This window comes from Pogoniulus pusillus, chromosome 17 (genome assembly GCF_015220805.1).
Source record: "Pogoniulus pusillus isolate bPogPus1 chromosome 17, bPogPus1.pri, whole genome shotgun sequence".
Taxonomy (NCBI): Eukaryota; Metazoa; Chordata; class Aves; order Piciformes; family Lybiidae; genus Pogoniulus; species Pogoniulus pusillus.
In genome coordinates this window covers 13414190-13440117 of record NC_087280.1, presented here as the reverse complement: position 1 = coordinate 13440117, position 25928 = coordinate 13414190, and the positions used below count along the sequence as shown (strand labels likewise).

The following is a 25928-nucleotide window of genomic DNA, read 5'->3' as shown; positions in this document are numbered from 1 at the left end:
AAGAAAGAAAGAAAGAAAGAAAGAAAGAAAGAAAGAAAGAAAGAAAGAAAGAAAGAAAGAAAGAAAGAAAGAAAGAAAGAAAGAAAGAAAGAAAGCAGCAGAATTTGAGCTGGCAGTCTCAGAAGCTGCCAGCAAGTGGCTCAGAGCTCCTCACAGGGAGAGAAAAGAGGGACTATTTCTTCCATTTTCTTCCATCAAATTCCTCTGTTAATTTTCTTCCATGCATAGCTCTTCAAATTGGTGGTTTCATGAAAAAGAATCCAGATATTGTGGGTTTGGATTTAAATCTATTTTCCATTGATGCTAAAGCACCCCTCACATGCAAAATATTGACTCTGCTGAACCACAGAAGTTTCAAAAGGAAAAAAGGAGTTTGCTACTGAAGTCAGTGGGATTGGTTAAGAATGAAGAAGTGGTGGTGTAAAATATAAATGCTGGCTCTGATCACAGCAAGGTATCTTATACTGTGCAAAAATAAAATCATCAGCATAGCTAAGGCTGAACATCATGGCACTCCAGCAGTCTGCATGACCTGAGGCCTCATGTGTCAGATTAAGAGCAGCTCTTCAGTGTGCAAGTTTGGATGTGAGGTAAAGTTTCAGATCAAAACACAAAACCAAGTCTAAATGAAAAAAAGCTGTGTTTCCCCCTTGCAGACATATGAGGAAAGCCTACTCACTGTCTCTGCACAGGCTTGACGGTTTTGTATGGTTTATATTTTCCACTAACCTTCCAAAGCCAACTAGAGATTAAAGTCACTGCAGCAAGTTACTTCTTTGTTCTTTTTCTCACTACTTGGTTCCAATTCATTTTGGGATGCACATGCACTCACAGTGAACTGAAACCAAATCAAGGATTTCTTGACTATGGGAGTCTGTAACCAAAATAAGCCAATTACTGTTTTTAAACTTCTTTCAAAATTCCTTTTCTCTATCTTCTTCCTACATAGTATGTGGCCACTGCAAGTCCAACAATATCTTTTCCTATGGCTGCACACAGGCCTTAGCCAGTAACACTAAAGAAGGCAATGCAGGAAGTGCAGGAAGGTAAATGTCTTCTTGTTATGTTGTTGCTACTACATAGATCTACTGTTTCCTACTTGTATCTTGTTTGGGACAGCAGATTGCCTCTTGTTCATTTCTTCCTCAGAGATATTGTCAAGTTTAGTCAGATAAAGGCCTTTGCAGATTTTAGAATTCTGCATATGCTATAGCAGCATCTTTGCAACAGACAGTATTGCTCTTAGTATAATTTCCTTAGATGAACTGAAGCAACTCTTCAGAACCTACTATTAGAGACCATATGGATATGAGTTTGCATCTGCATATGCATGGACATGAAACATCAGTCCTGGACAGGGTATTTATTTACTAGTGAAAATAGTAATTTAAGTGCCAACTAGCCTTGGAGGGGAGGGACTGATTTGATTTAAACAAAAAGTAACAACTAAAGGAAGTGTCAGTATTTAAATTATTTTATATTTTTTTTGTTTCCTGTTAGGGAATGTTCTCCTAAAGAGGCTTAAAAGTGCAACAGGGAATAGACAAGGAAAGAAGTATTTTCTTCTTCAGTGTTTATTTTCTGTGTCTCACAGCACCCTCAAGTAGTCTAATCATTTTCCCACTAGCATGATGCAAATGTTCCATAGCTAACCTGAATATAAACAGAGATTTTATGGTTTGTTTTCTTTTTGAAGTTATAATGAATGTACATAAATCAAAGGAACTCAGGGAATCTATAAAATATAGGGGTTTTAATAACTTTTCAGTATTTATTTATAGTGACACAAGCTAAGCTGATTTAGAGCTCATTTCATTGCATCTAAGACATTTTAATTAGAATTCACCCTGTCTGAGTTGGCCAACTCAAGTGCAAAGAGCAGAGAAGATAAGTAACTTTGCTTTCATCTCTAAGGTCTCTCCCACCTTGGGAGATATAACCTTATTAGACTGAAATAAGGGCACCCACTGCTGTAAGACCATGTCTATTGGGCAGGTTAGCTCTAGTGAATTGTTTGGAAGTTTGTAAATTGTGTATTTACTTCAGTCATTTGTTTTGCCTGTTGTGTTTTGTACTGTGGAAAGAAAACAGTTTCTTTGCTATTTAACAACAAACTGCTCACAAAAAGAAAGCCTATTGACAGGACCACTGCCAAGTTTTCTCTTCTAGATACTTATATGAATGGCAGCCTCATGGAGTTTTTCTACTTGTGTCTCCTCTGGCCTTGCCATCAGTATATACCTGTTTTACAAAGCAATTTATAACTCAATCACTCAAAGATAAAACTTTGCAGAAAAAATATCTAATCTTGATGTTAATTCCAATGTTAAGCTCAAATAAGTGAACCAAAGAACTGTACTGCTCCATTTTGCTGCATACACATAAGAAAAAAATCCCACAGCTACAAGCAGTGTCTTGATAAATTGTTCAGAGATTAATACTCAGGCAGGAAATTAAACATCTCAGAATAAGCAGTTACTCTGTACATGTACAGATGATGGTAATTCACCTAGCCTTCCACTCTAAATATTCTCTTGATCACAAGCCTGCCTCCCTTTCCATTTTTTCCTGCTAGTCTCTGCTTTCTGTTCCCAGTAAGAACTGCATATGTTTTCTTTATTTTTCAGTACTCTACTTTTACCAAAGTACAAGACTGGTTATCCTGTTCAGTTATATAGGCTCTAAGTCAAGGTTGAAGGAATGAAGAGTCCCAGGACAGAAATACTACAGCAAACATCCCAGGGAAGATGATGTACTTGCTGTTATTTTGATAAACGGATAGTAACTAAAAGGGGAGAAACAGCTAGAAAGAGATATAACTGCCTTTGCTTTCAAGAAGAGTTGCAATAAACCTCTGTTTGAAAAGCTGCTTCCCGTCAACTTTGCTTTTTATCACAAAGATATGCACTGTTTATGACTGTTTCATTAAATGTGACCTTCTGCCTTAAAATTGCAAAAGCACTTTCCCACACATGCACAGACAGCTGAACTCAAGAATGCAACAGATAAGCATTACCACTCACATTAACTGTGAACAGCTACTTGCCAAATGGCTTATAAAGTACTGCAAGGGCAGGTACAGAAAATGCAATGCACTGTGGGTTCTAAATCATCTGCAAGAGTAAAGATCTCCAATTAGGAATCTATCACTTCGTCAAAATGTCATCAGTCTGTATTAAATCCTTCAAATTTTGAATGGGACTTGAATCTCCTCATACCTTCAGATCCGTCAGCAGCAGAACACTTTTTGGTTCAAGCTCCAGGTGGAACCCTGCACCACTGTGAGGTAAGGTTACTAGACAGATACGCAAGCTAGAAGTGTACAAAATACTTAATGTTAGTCTAGCAGGAATGTTTAAAGCAAGCATATACCACCACTGCTAAGTCATGTCTCTTATAATGGATACAATACTTGTTTAAGATAATTTTCTTTACTATGCTCCTTTGACAGAAAATATTAAGCAATCAGTAAGCATATGCAGATAATTTTGGCAAGACTCTCAACTGTAATTGTAAAAGCGCTGTCTTTTATTTCTTTCACATAATACAGAGCAGCTTTCTCAGCTTCCTAATCACACACATTCTTTATTCTTTTTAACCACTAGGCACAGAGCTTAAACACTAGCCACTGAATAATGTGAAAATAAATGTGTTGTACATTTAAAGGAAAAAAGAGCAGCTGTCACAAAGCAGAAGCTTGATTACAGCCACAGAGAGCTAGCACATCCCAACTGCAGTGAGGCCTGGCATTTGCTATTCCAAGCTGTTCGAGTCAAAGCAGTTCAACTCCAATGAACAATTCAAACACAATTCTTCTCCCACTGCTCCCCCGCAGTCTCTTACAAATAAACTGGACCACTCAATAATTAATGGGGCTTGTTATTAACTTACCCAGACAATCTGCTGTAGCAACATCATAATCCTGAAGGTGGACCTTTGGCTTTCCTAGGCTCTTAAACTAGCTAAACATAGGCACTGTGTCCAGTTCTGGGCCCCTCAATTCAAGAGATGTTGAGGTGCTGGAACACAAACCTGGAACACAAATCCTATGAGGAGAGGCTGAGGGAGCTGGGGTTGCTTTGCCTGGAGAAGAGGAGATTCAGCGCAGATCTCATTGCTGTCTACAACTACCTGAAGGGAGGCTGTAGCCAGATGGGGGTTGGTCTTTTCTCCCAGGCAATCAGCAACAGAACAAGGGGACACAGTCTCAAGTTGTGCCGGGGTAGGTCTAGGCTGGATGTTAGGAGGAAGTTCTTCACAGAGAGAGTGATTTCCCATTGGAATGGGCTGCCCAGGGAGGTGGCGGAGTCACCATCCCTGGAGGTGTTCAAGAGAAGACTGGATGAGGTATTTAGTGCCATGGTCTAGATGATTGGACAGGGCTGGGTGATAGGTTGTACTGGATAATCTTGGAGGTCTCTTCCAACCTGGTTGATTCTACGATTCTATGAATGTCACTGCTTCCAGAACAACTTTGTGATGCACTGTGATCTAAAGTCTTTCCTTTGGATATTGTGACCCAACACCTCTCAAACATTTTAAGCTTGAAATCAATATCAGATTTGACATCCTCCCCAAGCACCTAGATAGGCTTTTTGAGTGCATCCCACCAACAATGTAATTTTCACTTTAACTGTTTGACCATGACAGTGAGATGAAAAAGCAAGGAACACAGTCTTCACATAGGCTTGTCTAAACCACAGTGCTTCTATTCTTGATGCCCTTGGCAGCTACTGAACTTTGAAGGCAGCAAAACCACTGAGAAGTACATTCCAGAAACTGAGTCAATCCCATTGCAAGCTCAGTTTTTCAAGATTTCTATATGCCTCCTACTCCTCCTTGCCAATAAAACCACCTTACTTGTGGCAAAATCCAGCCATCTCCCAGAGAGCAAAATCCTATTCCTAAATAAAACTTTCTCCTCCATGCTGTTGTATAAACTGTAGAGCCTCAGTAACTATGAATTACATAGCAGCTATGCAAAGTAACTCTCCCCAACAAACTTGTTCTAGATCTTTGCACAGCAAGGTTGCAGTCTGCCCTTTGATGACTTCTTGCTATGGTCCTTCTATGTACCACTCACTAAGTTGCCTTTCTTGCACATTGCACCAGTTCAGACACAACACAAGCAACCACTCTGAACAAGCCTAAATAAATACAGCCCTGAGGCCAGTATTTCTGCATACTACAAAATACCCATTCTGGTTTGGCAAGCACACCTCCTCTTCAATTGCACCTAAAATAGCAGTGAAAAGGGGCAATGAGACACTGAACCCACAGAAACTGGAGGCAAATGATACAAATCAAGCAGATCATTAGCATGACATGGAGTATGCACCAATATTCACCACGGTGTCTATGAGATTAAATTAAATGCATACAGATATTGAAGACACAGTATCGTGGACAAAGGACATTCATGTCCATACATGAATAAAATACAAGACTCTGGACTCTATAATGAGACTTTGCATTTCTATAGAGTGACTCATTTCGCACCAGGCAGTGACACATCACACTATTACTGAGCACTTTAGTCAAACTTGTCTGCTATTCTTTAGAACATGCATTGTACAACAAAAACTACTTTGTATTGCAAAATCTTGAACACTTTCCTGACAAACCTCCACTGTTTCCAAAGAACTCAACACTGATGCCTACACATGCATTTATAAATTAGTAAATTGAAACTTATCATTACTGTGCACAAAATACTCTACATATACAATACACAAATACACTGCATAATACACTAACTTGTCTATAATTTAGATGCAGGCATAATTTCATCTGCGAGCCTAATTAAAAGACTATGCAATAATTTGAGTCTCAAGATTCTCCACTTTTCAGAAGATGCAAGTGCTTTTAATGAGAAAACCTGATTAGACTGAAGTCTCTGACAAAAATTCAATCAAATCCATCGATGTGAGACTTCACGTAGCCAAGAACAACACACCTGAGACCATAAAGCTCCACATAGACAGAATCACTCTTACTTCAGGATTTCATTTTGCAAATCTATAACATTGTTCCCTAGTATGTTCAAAATCTTGGGGTTTATGGAAGTGAGTATATGCCCAAACCAGAAGCATAAAGACATCAAAGGGCCATAAAACACCGTACAACTTTATTTAATATCCTTCCTCACTTTTCCAGTTTCACTGACTCCTCACTCAGTTCTAAACTGTTGTTAAAGAAAACATTCTGAATTTCTTTGTAAAGTAAACTTTGGAGAATTTTAATTCAAACTATGACCAGTTTGGCATTTGCTTTTGCAGCCAGAACACACTGAGGCAGCATGAGTACAAGTACTGCACAAAAGTGGTGGTAGTGAGTGCATAACACAGAGGCAGTCCTGCAAGCTGACAAAGGACCAGCAGCAAGACTCAGTGCTGGGTATGTACCCTGACAGAATCATTTCCTGCCTCTCCTGAGCCATCTTGTTTCAGGTGTAACAACAGGGCAATGCCTCATCTCCTCTCCTCTGCATGGAGAGGAGCTGGAATTGTGAATTAAAAGTTACATGCAGAGCGAGTTCCACTGGCTGTTATCACATTAACACTTACTCCTCCCTCCACAAACTCCCAGTGCAGAAATTCTCTTGGCAGCAATACAATCCTGATTTGGCCTTAAAACAATTCCTCTTTCTAAAGCTGTTCTCTGTGCTTGTAAGGAAGGTGTGGCTTCCTTTTGACATACTCATATATGCCTACTGTGAAGATGAGAAAGGGTGATTATGCTATAAAACAAAGCCCTTAAGAGATTTAAATAACCCCTTTTACTCGCTTCCTTTCCAAGTAATATGAAGACTTTTTGTATTACTTTCTTTCTTGCTCCAGCTCCTGTGTGATTTAAGATGTTTACATTAGACATCTCTTGTGACTGAATTTAAAGTTTGCTTTTACAGATGTTAACAAGTAATTGTCAAAGTGGTCTCTTATGACATTCTGTTTTGCCCAAAGAGTATAGAAAGAACATGAGAAGTTACACTATGCTTATTTTTTACTGGTAAGCTTATGGCTTTCTACCTCTACCATATTTATCCAACTTTAACCTTACTGGTATCTCTGTCCTACATCATTTGTTTTCACTCTAGTCCTTGCTCTAACGGACCAGAACTTCCTTCCCCTGATATTCCTCAGAGCTGAAATAATGGCACTCTTTCTTCCACTTAGAAAGATTGTGTTTTTTCCCCCTTCATCTTCAACAGTGTTCTCAGTTTTCCACTGAAGTCAGATTGGAGACCTTCAGATCTCATTGTTTATGTTACATCACTCAAAGGTTTTGTAGGTTACATGGCTTGAGGTGTTGCTTTCACCAGGACCATTCATTTTACCTACATCCAGACTGAGCACCAATTTTCTTAAACCCAGATTGAACTGCAGGCTTGCTGGGATATTGGTAGATCTTTGTGTCGCCTTTGTTTGCCCTCACATGACTATTATCACAGTCACCAGTAAACCCAGGAGGAACTGGACAGAAAGATCTCTTATTGGATAATCATTCAGAACAGCAAAGAGATATAAACCTCTCACAAAGCACAGTTTATTGTACTCTGAATGTGAACAACACATTCTAATAGTCATTAAGGTATTTTTCCACAGCTGCTTAGTCCTCTCTAAATCCCTTTCAGCCCTGTCGAGACATTCCCACCACTTCCTTTGCACTGGCACTAGCTCCCGTGCAACTACACTGTGAGCTGCTTCAGCGAGTTAATCTATGTGAAAGCTAATCACACTTTTGAGCTGGGTTAATTTGCAGATGGATTAGCTGCTTCTATCAGCTTAATGTGTGATCACACAAGCACTCAGAGCTGACTTAAGAAAGGGGGTAGGGCCTCACGCTAGGGGTAAAGCAAGGCTGTGATAGCCTAGATTTAGGGTGATGCACATTACCATACAACTGCATCCTCAGTCTGATGGTGTCCAGCTGCTAAAGCCAATTCCCTAAACATCATATTTGCATATGCAGGGGAAAGGTATGCCTAAAAAATGTATCTAACAATTTAGTGAGGTAGTCTGACTTCTCTGTCCTAAAGTAAGTAAGCTTTACAATATCTTGTCCACTCTTCTTACTCCCCACATGTCATCTAGCAATTATCACTCAGTCCAGAGAAAATCTAGGCTTTGCCTCATTCTAGAAAATGTTGGCATATTGTCAGTCACAGTTCTGGAAGAGTGTGCTAGTCTGATTCATAGCTTCTAAGAGCACAATGCCCTGGAATAAGCTCCAGAAAATGGACCCTTCGCTCTTTTCCCATGCTGAACTACCCAAAGTTACTCAGAGAGATGGCTCCCATGGGTTCTCATGAAAGCTAACATTAAATATGTCACTGATTATAGCACAGGCCTAACTCAGGAGGGTCCAGCCAGCTTTAAGCACATGAACAGTCTCAGAGCTATATCATGTTGTGCAAGTATTTCAAGGCTTCATAGAATCAAAGCCCAGTGTAATAACATGTGTCTGAGTCCCATGTGAAGTCTGATTTGTTTGAGTTGTTATTATAAAAGCAACAGAAAAATGCTTCAATCATCTGAAGTAATAGAAGCTGGTGTTATTATTTCTTTTACATCATTTGAAACAAAAAACTAAATTCTAGTTCTTCTAGTGAGAGAGACTAATCAACACATAAATCATGATTAGCATGTGCAGACTAGACAATTAAAAATCCTTAAAACATAGATAGTTTTCTTTAAAACACTTAACTGTACTGCAAATTCATGACTGTCCAGTTGCTGTCATACATCTTCCATGACCAGAGATTTCTGTTTATTAGATGCCTTCACTGAAAATGCATTTAAGTAAAAATCAGCTGTATTATAAAACTGTAGCTCAACTTTACTTTTTTTAAGGTCGACTACACTGATCCTCTTTATCAGGACTCCAAGCTCCCACCACATTTTCCTGAGTTCATGCCCTAAGCACATCCTCAATGCCCACATTCAGGTCTAAAAAGGTTACAACTTTTGTCAGAGTGCCCTGTCAAACTAAGGGCTAAGAAAGCACAGGGGTTTTTACTCAGTTTTTGACCTAACCTATTTGACTTCTCTTAAGTCAAAATACACTTACATCATCTTCATTGAAGTGAGACCTGTTTCATTATACATTCAACAACACAAGCAGGAAATTTGAGCCAATATAAACCAACTACAAGAGAAATAATGTGGACAAGATGTGGGCATTTTTAGTAGTGATTTAGAGCTTTAAGCTCAAAGCTTATGCACTTGGGTTAAACATTCTTAAATTTGTCTAAGCTCAAGAGCTGCAAACACTAAAAGATATGGTGCACATAGTTAAGAATACCACTTTTCATTTTTAGAAGTTATTATACAGCTGTGTAATTCTCTAAAGTAAGAGCTTCCTTGGCGGTGCCACATTTTATAGTGACAGTTTTAGTGAATTCATTATCAGTACAAATACGTGGTCAAAATTATCCACTACAGAGCCTCTGGAGAGCAATATAGGAGCAGAACAAGTCTACCAACGTAAGTTCTATACAGGCAGATACAGGAGCAAGAGCAGAGGTTTTGGTTGATTTGAATTAGAATTAACTTCTGCCCATGTTAGCAGACACTATTTCTCATCACCATTTTGGCATGATGTTTATCAGCAAGTCTACCCTGTAAGCATGAATAGTGACAAATAATCAGTGTTAACTGCTCTTTCAGAAACTACTTTCCATCCCAGATACTCAGGTTAGAGATTGGTTCTTCAATGTTATTGAACTACTGCTTAGAATTTTTAGCACCTGTACTAGCCTCGGGGATTTTCTTGCCACTATCAAATGGATTGGTAACTCCTTCTCATACTCTGACTATTTACTGTAGATTATTTTAAGTGTCATCATTCCTACTTTTTTGAGCAATTGGTCCTGTAGTTTGCACTGCTTTTAGTACATTGTGAAACACCCACATTCTTCTGCCACCCAGACAGTCCCTGTTACTTGCTACTCAAGGCAATCCAACTGTTTCTGCTGTACACAGATTGCACACATTCCCTTTGAATGAGCAAGATTTTTGTGTCTCTTCTGCTCGAGAAGTTTATTGTTTGTTTCCTTCTTTTTATTTAAGCCATTTTAGTTGGCAGTTTTCACAAGCCTTTAAATTCACATTCAGCGTTAGAGCACTGCCAAGTAATGTGCTTCCTGTTCCTGGGTCCACTGCAAATGCAGCTGAGTTTTAATAGTGTTTACAGCCTCGTTAATCAAAATATTTAGAAAGATTCAACAATGTGCTCCCAGCAGCTCTGCAACACTGCTGACTTGACTGGGATTTATGCAAGGCTCTTAGCAACGATACCCATGAGAGAAACAAAAGCCTTAAGATAACTTAGTCTCTTTGTTAATGCAACCTGTGATCACCATTAGTTGCAAAACCTAAACGGAACAAACAAGTCTCAGATACTCTTGTGTGCCTTAAAGTTTTCTAATAATCCATGCTCCTTTTATTCACATAATTGAAAATTTAAAATGCCAAGTATCTCAGTGGGGGAAAAAAACAAACAAACAACAAAACACATTCATATTTTCATCACACTCTTCACTGTGACTAGTCTGGAGAGCAAGTCACTGCATGCTTTTGCCTAACTTTCCTAAGTCCAAAACACACTGGTGGTTTTAGGCAGCAATGTTACATGCAATATTACAAACTCAAATGCAGTTGGGAATAATAGTTTCCTAGCCACACTTCTAGGAATGCACTGGCTGTCCTGAATCTCCTCAAGACAATTCTTTCTAGTGGTAACAGCAGCATTGCAGAGATGCATCTCTGACTTTATCCACAGAGACAGAATAGAACTTCCCTAAGCAGGTACACAGGACTACCTGCAGTTCACTGTTACCCAACTTTGGATTATCAAACTCCATCTTTAAACAAGTGACAGAGAGAACTGGAAAAGTTCTGGAAGCATAATTTGCACACAGAACCCGGGCCTCTGCAGAAATCCCCCACAGGCTCTGACGCATGAGTGCAAACGAGGTCAAAAGGCATTGTCCTCCACATGGCTTTGTAGCAAGAAATTCCAATAAAAAAGGCCATACATCCATCAGCAACAAAACAAGTCCCATGAAATAGGAACCTTTAACCACAGCTGAAGAGATAACCAGAGGGCAAATCTCAACCCCTAAACTCAGTTGCAACAAAAATGTCAGGATACTCACATTATTCATACAAAACAAAGTATAAACCTTTAAATCTCGATCAAACATATATGATAATTAAGAATCCACATAGAGGAATGTGTCATTATTAATACAACTCTAAACTGCACAGTATAGAGAACTGGCATTTTCTAAAATTTGAGATCACTGCTTGAAAAATTAAGCACAAAAATCTAAAAAAAGGGCAGCAAGATTTCCTATTTTTTAACCCCTTTAAGATGTAGAATGAATTGCTGACAGGGCAGCAACAACTGACAGGGCTTCCAACAACCCTACAGAAACCAGTTCATTTTACAGTTACTCTTTGGATTAAGGAAATAAAGGATTTTGGTTTATTTTTTAATAAATATTTGAATATTATTTTGAGCAATCCTTGTGAATGCACTGAAGGCATCTTTGTAACTGCATTAAACACACAGATAGATGAAACATTTCAGACCACTAAAGGAATAGAAGTGGAACAGAACTGCCAAAATGCTTTTGCAAAGCAGTATTTTATAAGTAACAATTACAAGCAGCAAACACACACTTGTAATTTTTCTTTATGTAAGTCACTCACTTTTAGAAAATAATGGGCAAGTTGATAGAAACTCAGTTTTCTTTTGCATCAATCTATGGCAGTCATTTTGGCCATACTGCCTATTCCTTTCTGTCACCTGCTAGAATTATAATATGCATTGCTAGAATTAGTGTCACGGCTTGGTGTATGTCAGTTCTCATGCAAAGACTGTCCATTTGATAGTTCCAAATGACAAATAGGACATGACATTTACTTGGTCTCTCCAATTTCAAACCTTTGCCCTTTGTTTTACCACTGCATGCCTTTATAAACAGTCTGTTTACACCCTTCTTGTAGGCTGCTATTACGTCTTCTAGAACCTTCTCTTCTCCAGACTGAACAACTCCCGCTCCCTCAGCTTGTCCTCATAGTGTTCCAGCCCCGGATCATTTTTGTGGCCCTCCTCTGGACTCAGTCCATCAGGTCCACATACTTCTTGTGCTGCAGGCACCAGGGCTGGATGCAGTACTTCAGGTGAGGTCTTACAGAGCAGAGTAAAGTGATATAATCACCGCTCTCGATTTGCTGGCTTCTGGCTGCTTCCCGAATGTGCTGATAGACCACGAGGTGCTAACATGCGATGTTACAAACCTGCTAAGCAAGCTATCAATAGCACAAGACTTCCTAGTCTCGACTTGTTCTTTCTTCTTTGCATCAGATGTAATCCCACAGAGAGGGTGTAATTTCTGTAATCCCACACCAATGTGACTAGAGCTCAGATGTACGACAACAACTAAAGAAGCTCTAAAGAGTGTTTCCACAAAGGTAATGTCAAAACCCAAAAACTAACATAAGCAACAAACAAAACTGATAGAGCCTAGACCACTGGCAGAGTCAGCAACCCAAGGCAACTCTGCTCAGGGCTGATGTCCTTCCATAGAGTGAATCCTCCATTTTTTCTGTAAGTAACAAATGCTCAGACATATACATATGGGAAAGGGCAAATTTTGTGCCTTCAAAGAAGAATGTCTTGCAACTATACTTCGGGCAGAGCAGTTTTTTCCCTCCAATGGCTTAAAGTTAGTGGGGGACAAAATACAGGCTACATACATGCATATGCCCAAACTGGAACATATATTTACATGTGATACTGGAAGTACCATAATCCATTTCCATTGACCCACAGTAAAACTGGGGCTCAGTTCACCTTCAGGGATTTTTAAATTTCAATGCATTTCAAGATTGTGTCGATATTATATTAACCATAATAATACATACAAGCGTACTTCAAATTGTTGAATAGATTTTGCATAAAACAAAAGACTTCTTTCAAGGTAGTTTTAGCTTCACCTTTGAAAAGAAGCTGGAAACAATGAAAATATTCTTCAACCACAAACAAGGTACATTCAGAAAACCTGCTGAAGTCTAAAAGATCTCACATTTAACCATAAATGGCAACAGAAATCACTGCAAACTTCTGTTTCCTTTGACCTGCACAGAACAGCTCTTAGGCCAGATGGACACAGTTGTAATTTCATGGCTCATGACTCTATAGCAGATAAATCCATGGGATCCTGACTTTTGAACACAGATAACAGATTTCATCACACTAACAAACAAGAACACATTGTCTTTGGGAAATTGGATCACCTTCTCTGATACAACATTTAGGCAGGGCCAAATCTCTAATTGTAGATACTTCTACTTCATTTCCATTTGTGTTGCCTTGTTTTACAAATTATTTTGAGGACTCAGTGATTTCAAATCAACTTGAGAACAGCTGAGAAAGCAAAAAGCGAAAATATTTCTAGCACATCATAGTCTGTTTACCTCAAATTCTGGTGTTCAGTGTCCTTCAGCTGAGGAAGAACTGAACTAAACGTCTAGTCATAAGCTTTATTATGGCTCAAATATATTTCTATCGAATCACAGGAATCATAAGACCTCAGAGGGAAACTGCTTGGGGTTTTAAACACACACCCCTGAAGATATCCAGAATACCTTTTTTATTGTTTATTTCAATAAAAGTGCATGATTAGAAACCAAGAATATTTAAATGCAGAAACTGTAGTGTCCATATAAAGTACCTCAGTGTCTAAATAGTGCCTAAATACCCAAGATAATTTAATAATATGTAAAAGAAAAAAGATGTATAAATCACACAAGATCCTTTTTTATTATATAAATGGCTATAAACCATCTAAGTGTATGAGGGAATCACAGGAAAATACACTCAGCTGAAAACAGAGTCTGAGTTCTTGTGTAATTAAAACAGCTTTATAGAATGGAAGGGAAACAAAGGAATCTCTCCAAGACAGGATAGTAAATGGCATCATGAAGTTGGGACAACTAAGGTTTTAAAAGAATTTATGAGGGCTTGAGCATCCAAGTCTTGAGGCCTTGAGCAGTTAAGAGGTGCTCCCACCCATGGGAGATTGGAGTAGATGATCTCAAAGGTCCCTTCCAACCTAAGCCATTCTCTATTATTCCATGACAACAATTCCGAGACTGAAACAAAACAAAACACAAAACAAAACAAAAAAACTTGCAAATCAGTGACAAGAAAGAGCCAACTTTCTTCACAGTATATTCATACCAATAGCCAAAGCCAATTTAGTATAATTTTCTAATAGTCTTCCCCACACAAATATTCTTCCCAGTGTCACCAAAGAGGTTTGCAAACTCATGGAGAATCTGGTACAGAAGCTCCTGACACAGACATTATCAGGCAAGCTGAGTTGCCTCTTGCTTTTTACAGATGTACAAAGGATGATTACCTTCTCCACCTTATCTGTTGATACTACACATACTCACAGGGGCAAGCACCCACCATGCTCCAGCACTGACATTTCCAAGTTTGGCAGCCAAGTAATATTTGGTTTATCTGTGCCTTCAGTTCCTTTGCAAGCAGTGCTCCTGTACCTGGCCCACTCAGAATGAACAAAAGCAGTACAATTACGTTTGAGTGTAACTACCAATGGAAGTACCCATCACAGACATATTTATCTTGGAATTTCTTTTCAATATATTTCCTCAAATATGAAGGCACTTCAGCAAGTAATTTCCTTTCTGCCTAGGCTTACCATTCACTTGTGTTTGTGTGTGTCTCTACCAGTGCTCATCACAGAAGTTTTTCTACCCATTAAATTTAAATACTGTGACTAACACCAGCACAAACTTACATTAAATTGTGGAAGGAAAAGGGAAAGGCCCACTGAGGAGCAGTGGCAGTGGTCTCTGGGCACATGGAGAGCTGTATGGAAGTGACCAAGTTCTGCTTGGTCATGCTCTCCCACTCCCCAGAAAAAGCAAACAAAAAAGCCAACACCAACAGAGTAATTTTAGCTGATTACTGCAACTTACAGGGATAAAAGACAAGTAGAGAGTATTCAAGTGTGAAAGTCATTAAATGATAAACAGTCAATCCTAAAGGTAAGTAACAGTTGCTACATTTCCAGGGCCTCCAGGCAGACATCCAAGCAGCTTATACCAAAATTCACAAGAATTCATCCTTACATGTTTTAAAATATTATAATTTCCTTTGGAAGGAATTTCTAGGCATCAGACTGGAAGTGCTGGTTCTGAATTGATGAAAATATATAGTCTTTAATTAATAATTTAATGGAGTTTCTTCCCCTGTCACCATGGACACATCTACAGTGGCACAGATGCCAAGCTGACAGGTGCTACATTCTCTGCAGGAAAGAGAAGGGGTTCCCACGTTTGTGGCATTCTCTTACTGTGCAGATGGCACAAGCACCAAATTTCACTTTCTATCTCTCTTTAGTGGACTGCCAAAGGGAAATCTGTATTTCTGAATCTAAACAATGGCTTTCTGACCTCTGATCTCACATCTTATTTATAGCACTAACTAATCTTTTTTTTCCCTCCACTTATTCTCTGCTGGAGAAGATCATTACCTGAAAATTCTAGTTTCTAAAATACTGCTTGCCCATTCCAGAGGGGTAATAAAAGCAGTAAAGTGAAGATACCATGTTCTGCCCTGCTGAGCTTTGAGTCAGTGGAATTACACCAGAGTTATACGGAAGATTTCCTCTAAACTTATATCCACATTTCTAATTTATCTACACATCTTATGCAAAATAACAGAGAATTATAAAAAGCCCACAGTGCACGTGGCGTGGTTCTTCTACACACCTCTTCAAACCCCAACAGAGTTTGAGACCAGGATTTCTAATGACTGGACATTGCATCTATAGTCTGCAAACACAATCTACTTTAGGTTCTTCTGCTGACCAGCTCCTTAACTTTGAAGCCACTTCACCTTCAAGTACCTTATTTACATGAATAACAAAATAATTGAGTGGGGAAAAATGAGAACTACCTGTATTTGAAGAGCACTCATGATGGAATAAAGGGGCTGTGACCATGTAGGACTATACAGAGTTGGTTTCAAGTTTGTTTTTTTGTTTTCTTGGTAAAAAGCATTCTCCCCAGTTTGCCACCTCAAGTCTGTAACCTGACTGCACAAGAACAGAAACACTGCCAATCACAGAAAATGCAATTTTAGAACTGCTTGATTTCCTTTGAGTCCTGGACTCTTATAATCACGTTGAATTCCTAATCAGGCTAATTTCACTGCAGTTGTTGCAGTTCATTAAACACAGGTACAGTATCAAAAATCTAATTTAATTAGGGTAGTAGAGAAACAGAATTAATTCTCTTTGGAGGCTTGACACTGTCCTTTGAATAGAAAGCATGTTAAGGCCAAGTTATTTTTATGTTTCATATACACAGCTGCTGATATTTGAGATGTTGCAGGAAATTAACTGATATATTCTCCCATCAATGCATGTAACTCTTTAATGACTTTAATAATAGAAACATGTACACAGTGATAGGACACCAGGGCTTTAGAAAATACAATTCAAGATGTAACCTAACACTTAGCCCTTTTAAAACTGGACTTGTAAAAAACACTGTTTAAACCTTCATCTTCAACTAACCAGTCATAAAACTCCAGCAGTGGGTTCCTTTCCATGAACAGGAAAGAAGCCAACAATGAGCACAGTATAGAATTAGACTATTGTAATATACTTGGGTGAAACTGGCAGTTAACACAGACAAAAGCAGCTTGTTCTTGACAAAGTTTGGATTTTACAGGGTTCTTACAGAAGGTATGAAGACGGGGACACATTTTGTCACACGAATTACGTGTGTGTATACAGAAACTGTGGGGTAGCAATGCTGTGGAACTGCAGCTGTATTGTGACACTGAACATAGAACTTTCTTATCTTAGTAGGGAGCAAGCACCTGGAGTGGGGTTTTATAGGCAAGATTCTGATTCCAACAGTTAGGCTGCACATTCCTATATAACAGACCTTTCACTGAGTCATCCCAGACTCCTATCAGTATAACTAAGCAGAATTTGTCCTCCTATACACATATTATCAAGTCTGCCCCAAGTTGTATAGAAATGCAATTTCTTGGTAGAAATGTACCTGTTCAAGATATTTAAGCAACTTCAAGAAACACTTGGCAAATGATACTAAAGAAATCCTAATGCAATGCTGCTGCTGTACTTCACTTGTCTGTCTGTTTTTCAGCATTGCAGGAAATCTCAGGAGACTGCACTGCAATGTATTACCCAGCATGTGCCGCAGTGACTCAGGAAACAGCATGAGCTAGGGATGGAGTGCCAGCTCTCACTCATACTTTCAGGATGTGTACTACTTTGAGGCTGACTAGGATATTTTAGTGAGAGAAATTAGATTACAGGCTGTGAACGGGAAACAATTGTGATGTCTACTCACTCATAGACTTGATGAGATGTATAAAAACAAGAACATAATCATAGATAACATAGTTGCTCTCTGAGTGCAGCTTGTGCATGTACTTTTCTCCCCAATCTGCTGTCTGTGTAACTAATCCTTCTGCTTTCTAATCCCCTGGCCAGTTCTCCAAACACACCTTGAACATAAGGCAAAGTCTGGGATAAGGTAGAAGGGTGGAAAGGAGGTGGGAGCATGGTGGGGAGCCCCTCCTGGGGACTCTGGTTTCTGGGAGGAGTGTTGTGTTTCTATATTACTTTTAACTTGTATATTTCTTTATATAGCTGTCTATATTGTAAATACCTACTTGTATATTGTGCTAAGCTGTAAATATAAAGCTTCATTCTTAATTTCCAGAGTCTAGTCTGGGTGATTTCATAAGAGTAGGGGCTGGGTAATACCCAAACCGTCACAGGATGCCTGGGCAATACTACTCTTCAAAGCTGAGAATCTATAACAGGGGACACCTTCAAGGAGAATGCTCAGCTTCCATTCCATTATTCTGTATGACCTTCTATTGCAATGCCATTCAGACTTTTACAGATAAATATTTTATGTGCAAAATATAACCAACCTCCTTCCCAACTGAAGCTGCGTCTCTGCTAGATTCCAAGTTTACAGCATTATGATCCATCTACTGCAAGCTTTGAGAGCTGTGCTGTTAAAGGTTGCAGAGGTATATGATTGTTACCTTACTATGTTAATTTGTATGCTGACTAAAGCACTCCAAGTTTCTTTTTCCAATAATTATGCCTTTCTGGTGGGTTACTTAGCAGGTGATAAAAACACAATTGTAAATATATCTGTAAACCTAAATCTTGAGAAGTAGTTTTCCCCTCCTCTCAAATTCATCAGATACATTTCTAAATACCAAAAATCACCTTCATGCCACACAGAACTCTTCCTAATTTCCTACCTAGTAGTTCAGTTTTTTGTCACAGGAAGCAAGCTTCAGTGTAAGCAGTGTGGGCTGCACAACTACAAATCACACATGAATGTGAGGACAATCTGGCTGTGACATCTGTCATCCCATTGATCACCAAGATTGTGAATCTGTGATGCAACTCAGAAGTCAGCAAGTTAATCTTACTAATGCCAAAGGACAAGGGAGAGAAGTACAGATTACTGTCCCTTTACTTCACAACCACCCCTCCAATCCATGATGATGTTTACCATAGGACCTCATTCCCTCTGCCCCGCTTTTATTACTAGTTTTTTCTTTGAAAGAAAGTGCAAAATGACTATTTCTTTCACAATGAAAAACAAACAACACCCCCCAACCCAACCAAAACCAAACCAACAAATCCAAGCCAAACAAAACCACCAACAAATCAACCAAACAAAAAAACAACCCAAACAAATACTCCGTGAACTAACAAGTCTTCAAAGATTTCCACAAACCTTCAGTATCTTTTCAAATCATCTTCAGAATTTAATGTGAACAGTATATATTCTATGTTTTAGTTTTATAATTACTGGAGTACGTAACAGTGTCCCGCCATGACACGGGGAAGACAAACAATGCTGTCCAATTAGGTATCTACATATACACAGAGGATAGAGGAATGTTGGTTTTTGCCCCTGCCACTGGCCAAGGGTTTACTCTCCTTTCTGAAACACATAGAAGTACCCAGTGCAGAGGACGCTGGACAAGGAACTAAATTCTAGTTATTTTCACCATTGTCCTGCCCCCACAATTCTATAAGATTTACAAAAGAGTACATCCAATTATCTAATAAAAACTAGGAACAGGACAGCAGCTCTCTCTACTAAGGTCTTAGACCTATCACGCCCAATTCAGGTTGGATGTGAAAGGACAGTCTCTCTAACAGACTGCATGACAACAGTCTAAAGTAGTAGGAAATAAATATACCTGCATGTAGTCTATGAAGTTTTTTTCCATGTCTCACAAGTTCAGGTTCTCTTTGTACAAAGTTTGTCTCTTCCTTTGCTAGCAAGCACTTGTGTAAATGAAGGGTTTGTGTATTAACTTGGTGTGGACATGGACTTTAAAAAAGGCTCAACTATTATGTCTAGGCTAGTATCATTCATCTACAACATAGAAGAAAAATAGTCAAGAGAACAAAAAAATCTCCAACCAACCAAAAAAATCCACAAAAAAAAAAAAGCAGTCACATGACTTATTCTGTCTTGGGAACAAGAAGGTCTTGATTCTGATCTGGTCTTCATTCAAACAGACAGGATCAAAATGTCACATAAATCTATGGAGTAAAAGCAGAAATCTGAAAGAGAAGAAGTGGCATCCCTACAACTGTTGGTAATAGCCAGAAGTTTTAAAAGATACAATAGAAAAAGGTCTTTAAAAACATTGCTAGAGAAAAGATGCAGTACTTAGAAAGGCAAACACCATTTAGGATATGTAAGAGGCAGAAGCACAGAGTGCATTATTACACCAGGTTAAACTTCTATCAGAAGGCAAAAGAAGTTGTAACAGATTTTGGTTGTCTTGGTTAAAAAAATCTGATCACCCTTAGGCTCCATCTATAGACAAAAGAGCCAGCTCCTGATTCATACCCTCCTGGAGCCTCTCTTTCTTCACTGACAGTGGGAGAAGGTTGAAGAAACCAGTCTGCATAGGCTTACAGTAACTGCTGATGCCTACATTACAAATCAGATATTCACAATAATCAGCAGTCATGCATTTCCTAAAAAAAGTATTCTTTTCTCCTGTCATTGAGAAGCTAAGCCTAGGAACTACACTATGAATAAGCTGTTGATAATGAGACTGCTGCTATACACAGACCTTAGCTACAATTAATAAAAAAAAAAAAAAAAAAAAAAGACACAAAGCATGTAAATGTGAAGTCAACAGCAGATTTCCTACACCAGCATCATGGCTGAGCTTCCAAACCACCCTAAGGGAGGGAGGTTCTCAGCTCACTAGTCTGTAAGTACTGTGGAAAATCACTTATCTTTACATCAAGATACCAGTCTGGCTGCAGTTTCAGAGCACAGAAGAAATTATAATAGCATCTGCTGCCTATTAAGGCTTTCTTATTCACTCTCTACACTTACTGCTTTTCTAAACACAAACACTGCTCTAAAAATACTCTCAGTATGCATCAGAAGATGCAGTCCTCCCACCATCTGGGTTATCCCACATGCACAACCACTACAAGAACAAGGCCCTGCAAAACCAGGCATAGATACACCCACCTACATCAAAAGGTTTCAAACTGAACACAGAAAAATAGGTAAGGCATGTCAGAGGCTGAAAATGACAGGACACAAATTTTCATCACAAAGAGAACTCCCTAAAGGTTAATTAAAAAAAAAAAAAGCCTATTTGAAAATAGATTTAAAATAAAAAGCTTAATTCTGTGAAATCTGCACATGAGTTAATCATCTCTGAGAAACAGCCTGCCCTCATTTATCAGCCAGTGAGAGGTGGTAAAATGGCACACAGGTTCTGCTTGGTTATTTCCTTAGTCAAATATTTGATTTATATTCAAGGAACCATCATTGACATTAAACTGACAGAATAGAAGCAATCCTCATTCCAGTCCACTTTAGTGTTTCAATTTATACTTATAACTCAAATAAAGAAAATGCTAGCATACCTGAAAGCCATTATTTATTATATAACAGATATGTATAACCTTTAGGTTATAGATAAGCTTTGAGTCTACAGAGGAAGCCATTATAAGGGTAAAAATAATGAAGCAGAATTGGAACTTCTTGCGCTGGAATACATAGAATAATAGTTAAAACTTCACTCATTCTGGTGTGCAGAATTCACTGCAGTAATCCCAACAGGTGCTCATAACTCAAGAGCTGTGTTCTGGCTATCACTACCAGATAGCCTGGTGAGAACCTATACACTTGCACCTTTTTTCAGTGAGGAAAATAAAACACAACTTGGTAAAAAAATCTGGGTGAAACCCATGAAGAACACTGATTGTGAATTAATGGATTACAGAGATGTGGTGTCTTTTTACTACACCAACCAACTCTGCAACACTGTGTCATGTCTGACTTTAGTGAGAGCATTAGTAACCATAAAGTTAGCCACAGACCTTTTATAAAGCAAACACTTATTTACTTAACTGTAACTTTAGATAGATCAAGCTGATGCACAGTAGACAAACATCCCAGAAACATCAAGTGCACGCACAAAATTGTAAGCATTGTTTGTTTTTTTCACGGACTCTGTCAACTCAAAAGAGTTTCAGCCTACACATCAAGGTGATCACAGGTAGTTAAAAGTTGTACATAAAAACACACAGACGAGGCTGGCTTTTTACAAGGACAAAACCAAAATGCATTTTTGCAACAGTTAAGTGGTTCACTTGCAGAGTAACTCCATCTACTTTCCTTTACATAAATTTTCTGTATCTATATTACTTTATATTTCAGTTAGAACTGTTGTTTATTTCAGTTGAAGTGTATTGTAGCACTGAAATAGTACTGTTTGAAAAGACATGGATTTTTGTCACTTCCTCAATAATCGTTGAATACAGATTGTCATGACCCACTTGCTTCACCATTTATATTTTTTTTTTTTAGGTTCTGTCAGCCTTCAAATATTGTTCCTTAATCACAAGTCCTGGCACAAGTCTCATTCTCTTCAGTATTCCTCAATGTCCTCTGGGAAAGTTGACAGTTTTGTCATCTGCCCCCAGTCTCCTTTGGGAACACTAAAGGAAGTAATTTTTTTCTTTCTTCAAACCACATCTGCCTCTGCATTTAACAGTCACACTTGGCACCTCCCATCCATTCAAAATGCTATGGTATAGATCTACAGTACTTGTGGATTTAACAAATGTTTTGTTGAGAAATACTTCTTTCATGCTCTGCAGTTGCTTATTTTAGCATTTTGTAGAATTCAGCAAAAAGCTATAGTGCCAATACTTCAGTTTTGCATGTCCCAGGTTACTTTGTTAGTTTCAACAGCTGTTTGGTTCATACTTTCATATGTATGGGAATGACTGTGTCTCCATGTGTCAGATAAACAGATTAGTTCTTTAGGCTTTTGATCAACTACATATATTCTGGTTTTCTGTTATTGTTTCCACTACTGCTTTACCCAACATCCTATCTGAATTACTCCAGAATGAGTTCCTAAGAAGTGTTTTGTGTTTCCTCAGGCATGAAAAAAATCCAATTCCAGTATCCTTTGCCTGCTCTAATTTCCTATTGAACAATACTCCTTTCTGAAGAGAGACTTTTTCAATCAACTTACTTTAGATGCCTTGCTCAGTCCTGCATTTAAAAATAAGTGGAAACTTTACCTTTGATCCACCCTGAGAAGAACAGTATCTGAACTATGCACTGCAGTTCCTTACTGTGATGAATAATGGACATCATACCACAACTTTTCCATTAATGTACAGTCAACTTCGATATATTCTGTTACTCCTTTTTGCGCCTACTACTTTTACCAGATTCCCACACCCCCACATCCCTTATTTTTAATGTTTACCTGGCATCCCGGCAGGATTAAGCAAGTTGCACTGTTATCAGCTGCTAGATGAGACAGCACTTGTGGTTACCTCTTTAACTTCCTCAGTTGAAAACCTTCTGCTTCTCGTGTTACAAACTCACAAAGGCTGCATCACTTACCAGCATAAGTTACAAGCAAAACAAGACAAAACCTTCTATAAATTGTCCTTGGATTTTCTTGCCCACACATTTTCTCAAAGAGACAGTGAAAGTTAACAAACAGATACAGATTCATGACATTTTTCAAGATCTGTGTGTACTGTGAAAGAAGGCACTCCTGAAAACAAACATTAGCTACAAATACTTAGCATCTCTATATCCAAATAGTGCACATTCTGTCTCTGGGCTGCTGACAAGCAAAGCATCTGAAGGATGACCTAGAAAGAGGAGTGCTAAACACTCAACAAACCTTTATTTTATCCACTCCTCAACAAGACAACAGCAGTTGTCCAATTTAACTGCATAGGTTTCAGACACTAATGTCAATATTATTACTATCATTAATGAGAGCTAACAGAAATACAGATCTCTCAGGCTTGGAACCAGCATGCAAATTGCTGAGGCTCCCAAAGACCTTCAGTGAGAAGAATCCCACTCGTGCCACTTCCTGAAGTTAGGGTACCAATGTGAGGCTTTGGGTTGGCACTATCATGCTATGGTAACTCAACCAGTCCACCTGCTTGACAGACAGGGGAGGAAGTATTAGAGATGTACATGGAAAAAGCTAAAAGGATAAAAGAGGCCAGGAGATAAGGTTCACGCAAAAAAAAAGATCAGTACAGCTTCTAGAAAAAGGGGGAAACCTCTAGAAACATATGATACCCTCTATAGGGCAAATATCTGGTATGCCAGGAAGGATAATAAAACAGTGGTTTGTGGAAGACCCCCACAATGAACTCTGGGGAAAAGCTAATACCTACGGCCGGTATGTTTGACGGAGCCCTCAAAGCGCAAACACCAATACAGCAAAACATTAGCAAGTGAACGAAAAACCTGAACACCTCCAGGGGAAAAAAAAAAAAAGGAAACAGGCAACCCTCTCTTGTAAGGATCATCACAAGAGGCTGAGGCAATACTACAAGAGGAAACCCAGAGGTAACGCCGCAGAAAACACACCCTGGGCTGCCAAGGAGTGATGCAGACACTAAGAAGGAGGTCGACGAATTCGCCGCGCCTTGAGGCGGGCGGCCAGGAGTGGGCGCAGGGCGAAGATACCCGTCAACAGCAAAGCCCCCTCCAAGGCTCCACCACCGCTCAGGCCCCCAGAACTGTTGTCCTTACCTGGCTGGCTTTGTGAAACTGCTTCTTGAGCCCCGCCACCGACATCTTTGCGCCGCGGCAGCCCGAGGCGGCGGCGCTGCCCAGGCCGAGCGCCCGGCAGGTTCCCGCGGCCGGCCCGGCCTCGCGCTGTGTCACCCGCACCCGCCCCGGCGCCCGAGGGAAACATCGCCCGCCGAGCGCGCGCGGCGGCGCCACCCCATTGGCCGCGGCTCGGGCCCATGCAAATGACAGACACGGAGCCGCCTGCCCATTGGCCGCTTGCAGGCGCTATGTAAACGAGAGCGCTCCGAGACGCCTCCGCTGCGATGTTGCGTGGAGACAGCGGAGAGAGGGAATGCGGCGGCGGGGGACAGAGACGGAGGGTCCCGGCTGCGGCCTGCGGGGGGGGAGGCTGAGAGTCCCAATGGTGGGGCGAGAGGGTCCCGGCTGCGCCCAGTGGGAGGACGTCTGCCGGGGGTCGAGCGCCAGGGTCCCTGCGTGCAGGTGATGGTGTCTCTGCAGTGGGGGCATCCCTGGGATCCAGATCCTCGCTGGAGCAGCGAAAGGCTTGCTAGCTTTGTGATGCCATCTAAATAGCTTTATTGCGAATAAGGCTCTCGATCTCTTTTTATAGGTCTCACTTCTTGTGTTTGCATGGAGCTCATGAGCCCCAGATCTATTACTGTTGATCATAATTTCAATTGAATTAGCTTTTAATACATGAAAGCCCTTCCAGGGCTCCAGAAGATGATGGCTTGGGGCTGTACATCAGAACAACGTCCACTTGGTTGTTCGACTCCACAGCAGCATTTATTCTGCTCAAGGTTCGGAAAATCACAGCCTCCCTCCTGGAGGCGCAAGAGCACTAGAGACAGCAACGCTGAAAGAATGGTTTAGTTGTTTGCTTGGCTGTTGCAGGATGGATTTCACTGCAGGCTTGAAAAGGACTGTGTGTCAGCAGTGTGCAGTGAGCTGATACAAGGATGAAATGTGGTTATGCCCACGCTGGCAAAGCATCTCCAGACTACATATCTACATATCTTCTGGGGAGGATATGCTCTGCTATGTGCAGCTTGATCCTGGCTGTAAGATCACTTGGGAGTTACGATTCAGCTGAAACTTCTGCATGGACTCGGGAAGCAGTTTAGACATAACCTTTGATGACTGCAGCAGGGCTCTTGGTGTTACTTGGTGTTACATGCTTACAGTATTATTTCCAGAGTGTGCTACAGTTACTTCTTTAGAATAGCAAACCCAACAATGGCAAAAAATACAAGAACTTTCCGAGTAATCGTATTGTTAGAAGGAAATCACTGTCCCAGCTGTTAGAAACAATTACATGCCACTAAGAAACAAAGTGTAAAGATGGACATACTCATGAGTTAAGGCTTTCCTACTGGCTATTATTTGACAAAAGGCTCTCTGTACAGGACAGGCAGAAGAGACAAAAGAGAAAGCAGAGAGGATAGCACCAGTCAACATTCACTCTGGAAGATAATTTAAGTTGCAGTCCTTCCAGGGCTTTGGGCCAATTAATGTTTTAAAAAGATCTGAAATAATCATGCAATCTGTTGCTACCTGTATCTAGGGAAAGAGCATTTTCAGCTTTTTTACAAGTAAGTATGATTACACCACAGACACCTGACTTCAGCACTAGCTTCTCTCCCTAACTGAAACAGGCACAAAGATGTTAACGGTCCAGGCCAAATTGAGCACGGCTTAAATTAGTAACATTTCTAGAGATCTCATGAGAAA

The 25928-nt window shown here is 39.8% G+C and overlaps 1 protein-coding gene across 1 annotated transcript in view; it reads right to left on the bottom strand.

The window, feature by feature from the left end:
• Positions 1–24340, bottom strand: part of SH3GL3 (SH3 domain containing GRB2 like 3, endophilin A3) — a 58090-nt gene extending 33750 nt beyond the window's left edge. The window contains exon 1 of the mRNA XM_064157743.1: positions 24195–24340. Within this exon, the coding sequence (XP_064013813.1) occupies positions 24195–24239 (45 nt within the window). The 5' untranslated portion in view covers positions 24240–24340. The remainder of the gene's footprint in view (positions 1–24194) is intronic.
• Between the last annotated feature and the right edge of the window lie 1588 nt (positions 24341–25928).